The 12,577-nt window shown below is 39.1% G+C and overlaps 1 protein-coding gene across 4 annotated transcripts in view; it reads left to right on the top strand.

Annotated features, from left to right (window-relative positions):
* The window catches only part of LOC107739978 (zinc finger protein 618-like), a 68,061-nt gene extending 55,735 nt beyond the window's left edge, over positions 1-12,326 (top strand). For 2 of the 4 annotated variants that reach the window (XM_016552244.1, XM_016552245.1), the window contains exons 10-13: positions 1,539-1,583; positions 1,925-2,002; positions 2,974-3,096; positions 3,604-6,617. In XM_016552244.1, the coding sequence (XP_016407730.1) occupies positions 1,539-1,583; positions 1,925-2,002; positions 2,974-3,096; positions 3,604-5,135 (1,778 nt within the window). In that variant the 3' untranslated portion in view covers positions 5,136-6,617. Of the gene's footprint in view, positions 1-1,538; positions 1,584-1,924; positions 2,003-2,973; positions 3,097-3,603; positions 6,618-12,228 lie in introns of those variants that run through there. The other 2 variants (XM_016552246.1, XM_016552247.1) reach the window with 2 other exon arrangements.
* The last annotated feature ends 251 nt before the right edge of the window (positions 12,327-12,577 follow it).

Here is a 12,577-nt window from a genome sequence, read left to right as displayed (position 1 = left end):
GGCATGGGACGGAACACGCGGTTTCAGCCAGTACTGAAGGGGCCGCATGCGAAGCAGGCCCAACTGAAGTACTGGAGACGCAGAGGCCATAAGGCCCAGCATCTTTTTAAACGCCTTGGAGAGGCTCCAGAGGCTCCAATTTTGAATGAGGCCGCTAGCTGCTGAATGGCCAGTGCACGTTCTGGCACGCTCATTTAGGTCATTTAGGCTGAGTCGAGAGCTGTTCCCGAGAACGATATCTGTTGGCTGGGGGACAGCGCACTCTTGGCAAAATTGACCCAGAGTCCCAGGCATTCTAATTGGCTGAGGAGGAAGGATCTGTGAAAATCTAGCTTGTCCTCCGACTGGGCCAGAATGAGCCAGCCGTCGAGGTAATTCAGAATGCGGATTCCCATCTGTCTCAGTGGGGAAAGAGCCACATCCATGCACTTCGTAAAAGTGCGAGGAGCTACGGACAGTCCAAAGGGAAGGACCGTGTATTGATAAGCCACTCCCTCGAAGGTGTATCTCTGAGGAGAGAGTGAGGCATGCGGGGGCTCCTCTAATAGAGAAATCGCCGGATGGCGGCAGGGGACCGGAAGACCGCCTCCTAATTTTAAAATAAATTAACTAAAATGAGCTCCTATATTTTTGTTATTTTTAGCTCCTAATTTCAGTTATGGCTTTTCTTCACCTGTTTTTTTTTTTCTGACCCTGCTGACCCAATGAGCATTTTGCTGTCCAATGGTCATGCCTTAACTTTGCAATTGCTGTATTGCATTAGTTTTGAATATTTCTAATGGGGATTTTATAATTTTTGACTTTTCATTCCGAGTTAAATCTCTTTTTTTGGCTCATTTTATCTGTAAAAGAAATGTGCCTAATAATTCTGCACACCTGAATATTAGGAGTTTTTCACTTCCAGCCTTCATGGACAATTATATATATCACTTATACATGATTATAAATACAAAATGAATAGTAGTTATTAAGACTGATGTGGTTTGGGATTGGTAAAATGTGCTTGGAAAAAAAAAAATTATCAGAATATCAACGTGCCAAATAATTATGCACGCACTGTTAGCATGCAATGCAGTACAAGGATGATTGAGAGATGAACAAATAAATATTCCTCAAAAGCCTGATGATCATATTTGGTCCTCAGATTTTTAACATGATTTTTCTAAAAAAATATTTATGGATAATCAAGTAAACCTAAGTTGCTTCTGTTCAGTAAGTGTTCATCTTGAAATATTAAAAATGTATAAGTTATTCTTACATTTACTTTATAAAAGTCTACAAAAATCAAGGGGTTAAAAGTGTACTACGATCGAAAGGTGTTTTTATTTTTATTTTTACAATGATACTAAAAGGCCTTTTACTTCACTAAAACTAAAATATTGAATATGATATGAATATTGTGTATCAAATATGACACTGTAAGTTCTGCAATACTTTTTGGGGCCTTTGTATTAATTTTCAAACCTTTCCTACAAAGTGTTACACATTGCATGCAAGTGTACTCATGGTTAAAAATAACATGGATTTTTGTCTTTCAGATACTCCAAACAGCCGGACCTATTCTTCCCGTCCCAGCCCTCAGAGTATGTATTTTGGAAATCCGGTTGTTGTTTTTTTTGTTTTTTTTGTTTTCTTTTTTTTCATTTTCACTTGATATCACTCTTCTCATGTTCCATATAGTCCATATTTTTATTTATTTTTGTAAATCATGACTGACTTCACTCGTGCCCATTTTTGTGCCATTTGCATGGCTTTCAAACCTTGCAGGTTTGTTAAAACCTTTAAGTAAAAACCTTTTGCCTGAATACCTGACGCTGACCTAAATTTGTTAGCTGTATGTAGTGCTCTTATGTGAGGCTAGCCGGTTACGCTCTGTTATGAGAACATTGCTATGTTCTGAGAGAAACTGGACGTTGTGTTCCAGAAACCTACACGTGTGGAGCCTGTGGAATTCAGTTCCAGTTCTACAACAACCTCCTGGAGCACATGCAGTCCCATGCTGGTGAGTGAGCCCAGAAAATGAAAACATTTTCAGCTGTGAGCTCATCCAAATTTGGACTCACTCTGTTTTGTTTACATTATTTCTTTGCATCACCACTTGGGTAACTGTTTTATGCAAAGGGCACATTTTTACAGACTGCATTATGTGAGCACTGCATAATATATCGAGTTTGTTTTCATCATGTGCTTTTTGCTCTGTCTGATCAGTAAACTTAACATCTTTACTCGTGCATGGAATCTGCACCTGCACAGTTCCATAAAACCTCAAAACTCAATCATATTGCCATTTATTGTCATTTATTTGTTCAATTTCCCACTCCCAGCATACCTGGGAGTCATTGATTACTCACCCTCATGTCGTTCCAAACCCGTAAGACCTTCGTTCATCTTCGGAACACAAATTAAGATATTTTTGATTAAATCCGAGAGCTCTCAGACCCTCCATAGACAGCAACACAACAGCAATGTTCCCAGGTCCAGAAACGTAGCAAGGACATCGGTAAAATGGTCCATGTGACATCAGGGATTCAACCGTAATTTTATGAAGCTACGAGAATACTTTTTGTGCGCAAAGAAAACAAAAATAACGTCTTTAAGCGCGTGCGTCGTGGTACTCTCCACATTAGCAATGCACTGCTGCAGACGGGATGAGGAGAAGAATTGTTGAATAAAGTCATTATTTTTGTTTTCTTTGCGCACAAAAAGTAAAAAAAGGTAAAATTATTGATCATTGGGAACTCTATATGATGTATAATGGGTAATTTTAGAATGCGCAGGTCAATTTCACAGATTTTCTGTCAAAATCATCTCAGAAAATCTGAAAATTGTTCATTCTGCATGTACCTTGATCATTTTCATTTGTTTTCACCCCTCAGTGTGTTTATCTTGTTGTTTTTCAGTTAATACCAATGCTTTTCCCAAGAATGAGTACATAATGTGTTCTTTCTTCCTTCTGTTTTAATCCTCTTTTAGCTGATAATGAGAACCATGTTAAAGATGAGTCTCCGAAGCCATGCCAAGCGCCTGTAGCCACACAGGAGCAGATGTGGAAATCTCCTCAGCCGGCACAACAGAGGAACCACATACCATCTTTTCGTGAGTTCTTTCTTACAAGCACTACCAGAATCCATTCAAACTCATTTCACAACACACTTGATTAAGTTTATTATTTGCTTGGGCCAACAAAGTAAAGCTAGTAAAGCTAACCAGTTTCTATGTTTCTTGACTGCTGTTGTTATTAACTTGGTTATGGTCGCTCAATTTTCAGTAAATGTTCAGTTCACGTTAAAGTTAACATTTGTTACAAAGTAAATTAATGTGGGTGTCCTTGCTGATATGCTATGTTTATTTGGGAATCAAGGAAGTCTCCGATTAATCCACAATGCACACTCCTCAAGTTTTATTTACAGATTTATAAGAGGCAAAAGTGCCATACGTGTCCTCTCTAAGAAGTTAGTGTCACTCTTGTATGTGCCCCAGAAATTTTAACTGCATTTTTTGTTTTGATGGGTTGCAGCTGTTGCTGTTGCTTATGGATGTTTTGTAACAGCTAACTTGTAGAGATAACAAAGCTTAATTCTTTGTCTCATTCTGCTTTTGCAGAGAACAGATTACTTCCAGAAAAGGAGAGACAACAAGTAGCTGAACGTTTACTGAGAGTAATGTGCGTAGACCTTGGCCTTCTTGGCGTCCTCAGCAGCAAAGACTTCCTGAAGCTTGCACAGACCCTGGTGGACACGGGTTCACGTAATGGGGCCTACTCCATTCGTGAAGCCCTGGGAGATATGAGCTCACTGGCATTAAAACAGCTCCCCCGTATGTACAATCAGGTCAAAGTAAAAGTCACCTGTGCCCTGGGTTCCAACTCATCCTTGGGCATTGCAGTGACCTGCCATTCCCAGACTATAGGACCAGACTCCTGCTATTTGCTGACAGCGTATCAAGTAGAGGGTGTGCGACTCCGTCGCTATGTCCTGGGACTCAAGGAGGCCTCGTTAAGGGAGAGTCCTGAGCAAATACACCACTGGGTCCAGAATGTTCTGTCAGAGTTTGTCATGTCGGAAATCCGCACAGTCTACGTGACAGAGCCACGCTTGTCTTCGGTAGCCTTTTGCGGTCGCACCGGAATTGGCCTTCGTTGCGCAGGTTGCTCTCTAACAGCCACGGTTCAGGCCGTTCTCGGTCGCCGCAGCCTGCAAGCACGAGGGCTCCATGAACTAGGAGAGCTTCTGGCTACATGTCGCGACATTGCTGCAACGACCAGCTTCAGTCAAGAAGGGAAAGCTGCAGAAGAGCCTGCCGCTCTGCCCTGCTGGGATGCAGTTGCAGAGGCCTTGCTCAAGGTACACGAGAACTTTGAGGCCACCTGTGAAGCGTATGGCCGTTCGAAGAGCACTGTGCCACTCTTGCAAGGCCTGAACAAGCACCTGCTTGGCACGCTTGCATGTTTGCTTGCGCCGCTAAGACAGGCAGCACAGGAACTGAGTGTGGAACGCTGCCCCACACTCCAACACGTCCTTCCCGTCTACCTCCGTCTCGAAAAACTTTTCACCTCCAAAGCCGGTGAAGCGGGTGCTGGCAGTAAGCTTTGCCACTACTTCCTGGAAGCCCTGAAGGAGAACTTCAAAGTGGAACGCGTCCATCAAGTCGCAATGATCCTGGATCCACAGCTTAAGCTGCGGCCAGTCCCTGCGTACCAGCATGAGGATATTATCTCAAGGGTGTGTGACATGGCTGCTAATATGAGGGAATCAAGAAGCAGTGGTTCTGGGGGTATGTCTGTGGACGAGCGGGATAGCGAAGGACCGTCAGCACCAAAGCGTGGCCGCCTGGACTGTGGATTGGAGAGGCCATCGTGCGATGCTGAAGAGCCACAGGTACGAAAAGAGTTGTTCCAGTACCTCGGCGAACCACTCTTCAATGGCACAGGTGACCTGTTGCAGTACTGGAGTTCGGTCATGGACAGATACCCCAGGCTGTCGCGGTTAGCGCTGTGGTTGCTGGCTGTACCGGCTGTAGCTGTGCATGGAGAGTGCGTGAACATCTGCGAGGAGACCTTAGCCATGAAAAGAAAGCAGCAGGTCACTGCGGAGGAGATGAACAAGCTGGTCTTCCTCAAGAGCAATTTTGCTTGAGATGGCTCAGGACTTTCAGCTAATGGCACCATAGACTGTTTGAAATGGAGACTTTTTGAACCAGATGTGCCGGTCACTTCTCTTTACTTCCAAAAATCCTGTTTTACCGTAAGTGTCCATCAATGAGGCACATGATAGAAATTTACCAAGGAAAAAGGTACATTGACAACTAATTCACAAACACCCCTTCAGACCATACAGTAGCTTGACATTGGCAGTGGCAACAGAAGCAACTCGATGAAAATACAGTCTGCGTGAGGACACGGATGTGAACTTGTGTTTTCGATGTTTCGGTTAAACTATCGCTTAAAATTGTGATGTGTTTTTATCAGTATGTGGTTCATCCATCTCTCTTTTCTTTCTGTGGAATCCATCTGAAATTTAGTCAATGGATTATTGAAATCATACACAACATACTTTCCATCGAGAGAAGGAAAAAACGGGGTACTTAGAACAAGCCATTTCTTTGCAATTACGCCTTTATGAAAACCACAAACACTCTTTGCTGTGACATCCGAACGATACCTCTCTTTAGCAGTTTATCAGAGGGCAGATCAAGCTTGTAGAGGTGTAAGTCTTGTCTTAGGCAGGCCCTGATTCAGTAATCTCAGTTAACCGGTTTGAGTGTGTTAAGCTCTTGTTCAGCCTCAGGAGTTTAAGGCCAGCAGAACTTAAAATTTATACTTGGGTCACATAGATAAATGATTTTGCAATTATTTATTTTAATTCTTTTTTGTCAGTTCTCACAATAACGTTGCAATAAATGTTCCGTAGCAGAAGTTATACTATCAAGCTGACGTTGATGCCTTGCACCTTTGTAGCAGCCTTTTTTTCCATTACAGCACACTGGGATAATTTCCTTCTACAATACAATCTGCAATACCTGAAACACTTAAACCCCAAGATTGGATCCCCAATAATATTGGGTTATGGAAGTATATAGGAATGATCTGATGTTCCAGTCCAGTGGATCTGATTTATTTATTTTTTTATTTTTTTTAATTCAGATCTTGTTTCTGAAAAAGTGGGAATAGGGCTATGAAATACAGAAACTGTCTGTCTCTCACTGTCTCGGTACAAACCTCCTTGAACAGAGGCAGCTAACTGCATTATTGTTTGAATGCATTTTAAGAGGACAAAGCTAAACAAATATTTCATTATTTATGCACTGGATTTCTCTTATCATTATTTTCCTCATTTATCTACAGCAGGTAATTCGATTAGTGATAACATTAACTAGAATAAAATCATTGCCTAGATTAGGAATAAAGTATCTTTTAAAAGTAGTTTGTCATTGTGAATAATTGCCATTTCCGGACAGATTTGTAGTTTTATCTTATAATACTCATGCTTCCTCATAATGGTTTCGCCCTCATGAATTTCCACTGCCTTTGAACAACTGTTCATTTCAAAATTGTTCTAGTAAACCGACAGAAGTAACAATTTTCACTTCCATAATAAAATAAATGATCTTCAAGAGTATTTTGCAGTAGTTTTTCCAAGGAAAGATGTGATTTAGTATTATATAGTTTGTCTTGTAATGCCTTGAACATCTTTGTGTGATTATACAGATATGCATGCAGACAATATAAGAGTTTTTTTTTTCTTTAATAAAGTGGAAGAGCTCTATAGTGCATATGTCAATGTTCACACAACAGCAGAAATACTGTTGTCAGTCCTATTTTCAGTGCTAAATAAGGTTTTGTTCATGTGCAGATCTCCTTATAAAAGAATGACAACCGCATTCTGTAACAATAGTGATTGACTTAGATTTTCTGGAGTCAAAGCCAAATTTTGAGGGTTCGTTTATATATGCTGTAGGACTAAAATGGCAGTGAAGTAGTCTATTACATCATTGAAATGGGTAAGCATGAGGTGTGCGCTTTGGGCTGTCGACCTCTCTCAGGTTATCTAAAATGGTGGTATCGTGTAGTGAAAGAGAGAGTGAGACAAAACTCTTAAGTATTTAGGAAATAGGCTTACAAGGGGGGAAAAAAAGTACCGAAGAGTTTTTGAACACATATATGAACGGTTCCTAATAAATTTGAAATCCTTAAAGTCCTTTATAGTCTATTGACTATCATCATCTGTTCCTATGGTTACAGGCATTATTTGCCCTACGTAGAAGGGAACTGACTTTGGTTACCTGTATAGACATTGTAGGTACTCTGCAGTTGTAGGTGCAAGACGATTTGAGAATCACACCTGCTGGTAAATACGGTTGTTAATCCCAAACACTGACACGCACACCACAGAATTTGTTTATTGCTATGATAAAACTATAGCGAACAATTGTTTCGGCATTTCACGGCTGTGAACAAGTTTAACCTATTTGGTGTCCATTATGTTTGACCAAAGATTAGCGACCAAAGACGCATTGTGTCATGCATATTTACCTAAACCACTGTTGACAGAGGCGCTTGGTGTATTATTCTTGTGAAGCTGCTGCTTTTAAACAACACACTCTTTGCAGTGTTGCCATTTCTGCTGATCCTTCTTTGTGCTTTTGGGCTTCCCAGTAAGGTCACTAAAAATATGAGCAACAAACAGTATTTGTTTTTGTTTAATTTTTTAATGTGAGAGATTTAAGTGAGTCATCAACAAGAAGTTTAGTTCACTTCTTTTTGGCCTTATTTTTTGCATTTAATGTTAATGTTGTTGTCACTACCTGAACATTTTTACAAGTTAAGTCGGTTGTAGAGTGGATTAATGCCTTGTTCCAGACGAAGTCAAAGGCGGGAAACTGAAATTTCCCGCTTCCAACCTCAATGCCTTCAGGTCAACCACACTGTCATATGTCATGTATACCACAAGATGGCGCCATGACTCAACGTGAGCAATTCGTGTTCCCACATCAATTATGAACAAAAACAAAAGCAAAGAACACTTAATGCTCATGTTGGCTTGTTAAAAGCAAGCCAGAATAAAAAAAATAAAAACTTTGTATGTTATACATTTGTGTAATATACATCTTTGAATACCACATTGTAAACTTGATGTTGCCCTGCATGTGCTCTTAAGTCACCGCCATCTTTCAACTAATTTTTTTTTTTTAAAGATCGTGGTTGAATACTAATGTCCAACTTTAAATGCTGTTCCAGTCATTTTATTCCCAAGTAGGAGGTAGGGAAGAGTTCAGATCTATCTGAACACAAATAAGCACTCAGTAGAGGAGTAACAACCGTATTTAGCTCCAGCGTGTACGTGGCCATTGTGTGAACGCAGCCATTAGCCTGAATTGCTTAAGAGCTTAGCTCATACAAAATCGATCTGCTAAAAAGAAAAGGAGCAGGGATGCATGTTGTTTGGACTTGGTATCTCACATACCCCAAAATACAGATAATGATACTGGCTAGCATGTGCAGAAATGTTCATATGTAAAAAAAAAAAAAAAAAAAGTTTCGTTTTCTTTTTATGCCGACCTTTGCAACCTTGTTGTAGTTTAATGAGGTTTAACCTTGATTTGTGAAAGTTGATTAGCTACTTTCATTCTAGATTAGTTTTATGTTCTATAATAGTTTGTCAGGCATATTTAAAAGGCCTCCCAAAAAACATGCTGGTGAAAAAAAGTTAAATTTAAAAAAAAAAAAAAAAAAAAGGTTTTTGATAAACCTGGCCCAGAAACAGCTGCTGTTGAATATTGTCGTCTTTCTGTGTAACCACAAGAGGGCAGAAGTGTCTCAGAAATCTGTCTTTGCAAAGAGTCTCCAAACATCTTACCTCTGTTTTCTAATCAAGCATTTCAGCTATTTTGATAAACTCGGTCTATGAATATGTCAGACTTCATGAAGGTTTTCTTTTTTTGTCTTTTCCCTGGGCGAATGTGTACATTTTTGGGGAAACATGAAAGCTGGTCAAATGCAAAATGCTCTTCAGCAGCAGGCAAGTTTTTGACAAATACTAATCTCTGAAAGTATAAAACACTGTTTTAATCACAACTATTTATGGATGTACAACAATTAGTAATATCGTTCATTCTGTTTTGTTGAGAGGGCCCCCCCCCCATCCCCCATTATAGTCCAGCCTACATTTGTCTTTGACAGGCATTTTTCTGATTTTGTGTATTAAGTTGTTTCAGCTGTAGGTCTAATTTATACTTTTTTAACAACACTATTTTTCTAAACATGACTGATAGAGTTTTTTCTCTCCGTATCGACTGTCAGTAGTACACTGCGCTGTTCTAAGAATCTATCTACTCCTGTAGTATGTGCTGTGTGAATAAAATATCCTCAAACAAGCAAAAAAAAGTTTATAGATTTATTTTGGATAGTCACTCTTTGTATTGCATTGCTCATGTTACAGTAACTGAACTTAATGGGGAGTTGTTTTTTAAAAAAAAGAGAGAGAGAGCGAGAAAGAGAATTGTAGTGTGGTGCGAGTCGTGCATTTACGCTAAACATTCCGACAACAAGTGCACTTTTAAAGGGGTCATGAAATGAAAACACAAAAAGTCTTTATTTACGCATGTAAGAATTTATTCTACCATACTGCTAGTTTCATACCTCGATGCAAACTCCTGAGTTTAAAATGAGTTTTTGTTTCAAGAATGCCCCTGTTGTGAGGTCACAACATTTTCCTCCATGTGCCCCTTAACATGCATATTCAAATTAAGGAGGTGTGCGTTTAACAACTCATGTCTGTCCAACACTTAACGCTATTAAGACACCAAGTGTATCATCGTTAGCTTATGCTAATCAAATGAGTACATACACTGATTTCCAGGCAGCAATTGTGTTCTGGTTCAGTAAGTATACTTTTAGGAAAATGTACAGATAATAGATTTTTGCAAGCAAAATTACCACGCTGAATCAGACTGTTGAAATCATTGTGGTTGCATTGATTCATTTTCCTCAGCTTCGGGATCTGACTCAGGTTCAAACATACTGTATATGTGTCTATAACAGTGCCGGCCATCTTGAGCTGGGAGCAATTACATTCACTGATCACAGCGGCAGTATTGACCTTCAAACTGTGTTTGACAGTGAAAATGAGGTTTTATTTTATATTTATTTTAGTTATATTGGTTTAGTTATATTTATTTTTTTTATTATTTTTTTTATTTATTATTATTATTTTTTTTTAATATAAACTTTGTTTACCTTCAGAAACATATAATTTGAATGCAGTAAATTTCCTGAAAATTTCCATGGGAAGCTAATCTAGAGAATTTTGGAAATATTGGAACTGTAATAATACTGGAATGGTAAAAATATTTTACAATTGATGCTGGACAGATGAATAAAAATGAGCTAGATGAATACAGTCATGGCCAAAAGTTTTGGCAGTGACACAATTTTTGTGTTTTGCAAAGTTTGCTGCTTCAGTATTTGAAGATTATGTTTTCCATGTTTCTATGGTATACTGAAAAACAATGATAAGCATATCATAAGATTTTAAGGCTTTTATTAGCAAACAAAATATAATGAGTCAATATTTACAGTGTTGACCCTTGTTCTTCGTAACCTCTGCAGTTCGCTCTTGCATGCTGGATGTTAGCTTCTGGGCCAAATCCTGACTGATGGCGATCCATTCTTGCCTTATTAGTTCTTGGAGTTGATCACAATTTGTGGGCTTCTGCTTGTCCACTCGCCTTTTGAGGACTGACCGCAGGTTCTCTATGGGATTGAGATCCGGGGAGTTGCCTGGCCATGGATTTTTCTTGGAGAGAAGTGGCTTCTTTGCTGCCCTTCTTGACACCAGGCCGTTGTCCAGAAGTCTTCGTCTCACTGTGCTTGCAGATGCTCTCACACCAACCTGCTGCCATTCCTGAGCAAGCTCTGCACTGGTGGTGACACGATTCCGTAGCTGACTGCTCAGGAGGAGACGGTCCTGGCGCTTGCTGGACACTCTGGGACATCCTGAAGACTTCTTCACTGCAGTCGAACCTCTCTCCTTGAAGCTCTTGATGATCCGGTAAATGGTTCTTTCAGGTGCAATATTCTTTGTGGCAATTTCCTTGCATGTGAGACCATTTAGATGCAAAGCAAATGAAGCTTTTAGCAATTATTTAAAATGAATCTGATCACTCTACATAATAATGTAGATGTAGATTGTCTAGATTCTGATCTAGATTGTGAGTGAATGAACACCACAACAGCTTAAGCTGCAAACTTTGCAAAACACAAAATGTATGTCACTGCCAAAACTTTTGGCCATGACTGTAGATAATGGGTGTAGAATATGTGTGAGATTTTTAATAACACGTACATTTGTCCCCAACACTTTTTTCAGGCAAGTGTGTTCACAAAGAGATTTTTAAGGGCCGGTGTGAATAAATATAGATGTAAATTCAAAGAGACAGGATCATCTGTGCATGACCTGATGTTTTATTCGTATATCCAGAATGAGGCGATGTGAACATCATGTTTGTCATGAAATCTCTCTGCTTGTATGATAAAATTTATTTTTAGAAATTATTAATTTTATATTTTAGAACACTGAAGGGCAAATAGTCGAAACACTAATATTTTTTTTTCCATATACTCTGTTCTCTTTTTGTTTTACATAAAGCTCTAAAATTACTATGCAGTAACAAGTGTGTGAAGTAAATGAGTGTAAATCTAATAAAAAAAGAGTGTAAGGCTAATCGCAAATACACTGTTGCAGTTGCCTTTTTCCATGCATTTCCTGGAAATTACTTAAATCAATTTCCATATTTCTAAACTGCGTAGGAACCCTTACTGTTTTAATTAGAAGATATAGACATAACGGTCTTATCAAGTAACTGTACGAAGTTTCGGTTCAAGCTCCGCCTACTTCCGGTTTTATCCGAATACAGATAACAGATACAAATAATTTTGTGATTGTTACAGATACAAATACTAGTTTCGCTGCACACCCTTAGTTTGTATTATCTGTATTATGATTTTACAGACCTCATGTTTCATCAACAATAGTCCCTAGTTTATTTATATTTATAATCTTATTTCTCTTACAGGAATTTGAGTAATTAAAAATGTTAATTACCATTTGCACTATGGATGTATAAAGTCTAAACATAGAATTATTATTTTTTTTTATGTGTCTATGATTTTCAACTGATGCTGAATAGTGTGTAATCACTTATAACACAGGGTCAGATAACAGCATTTAGCTCAGTACCCACCTACTTCCACTCACTATTACGAATCTACATTCCCTCCAGAAGTCTGATATCTACTAGTAAGCGACGCCTTGTGGTACCATCACAGAGAGGCTTTATGTTCACCATTCCTGGCTGGTGGAATGATCTTCCCACCCCTATCCAGAATTTCTCTTTACTTAATCCCCAGACTAGCTTGTGCTTATTTGAACAATGCCTGAAACTTGGTATTACGGGCACTTCCTGTGTCTATTTGCCTCTTTAAGATGAATCGAATTGATGTATTTATCAAGTGATTCACAAGTGCAGTATGGAGTACCTCAAGGCTTAGTACTAGGGCCGTTACTTTTCACGCTTTACA

This window comes from Sinocyclocheilus rhinocerous, unplaced genomic scaffold (assembly GCF_001515625.1).
Source record: "Sinocyclocheilus rhinocerous isolate Xijiao unplaced genomic scaffold, SAMN03320098_v1.1 scaffold285, whole genome shotgun sequence".
Taxonomy (NCBI): domain Eukaryota; kingdom Metazoa; phylum Chordata; class Actinopteri; order Cypriniformes; family Cyprinidae; genus Sinocyclocheilus; species Sinocyclocheilus rhinocerous.
Note: the sequence above shows the minus strand (reverse complement) of the source record. Positions and strands in the feature narration are given on the sequence as shown.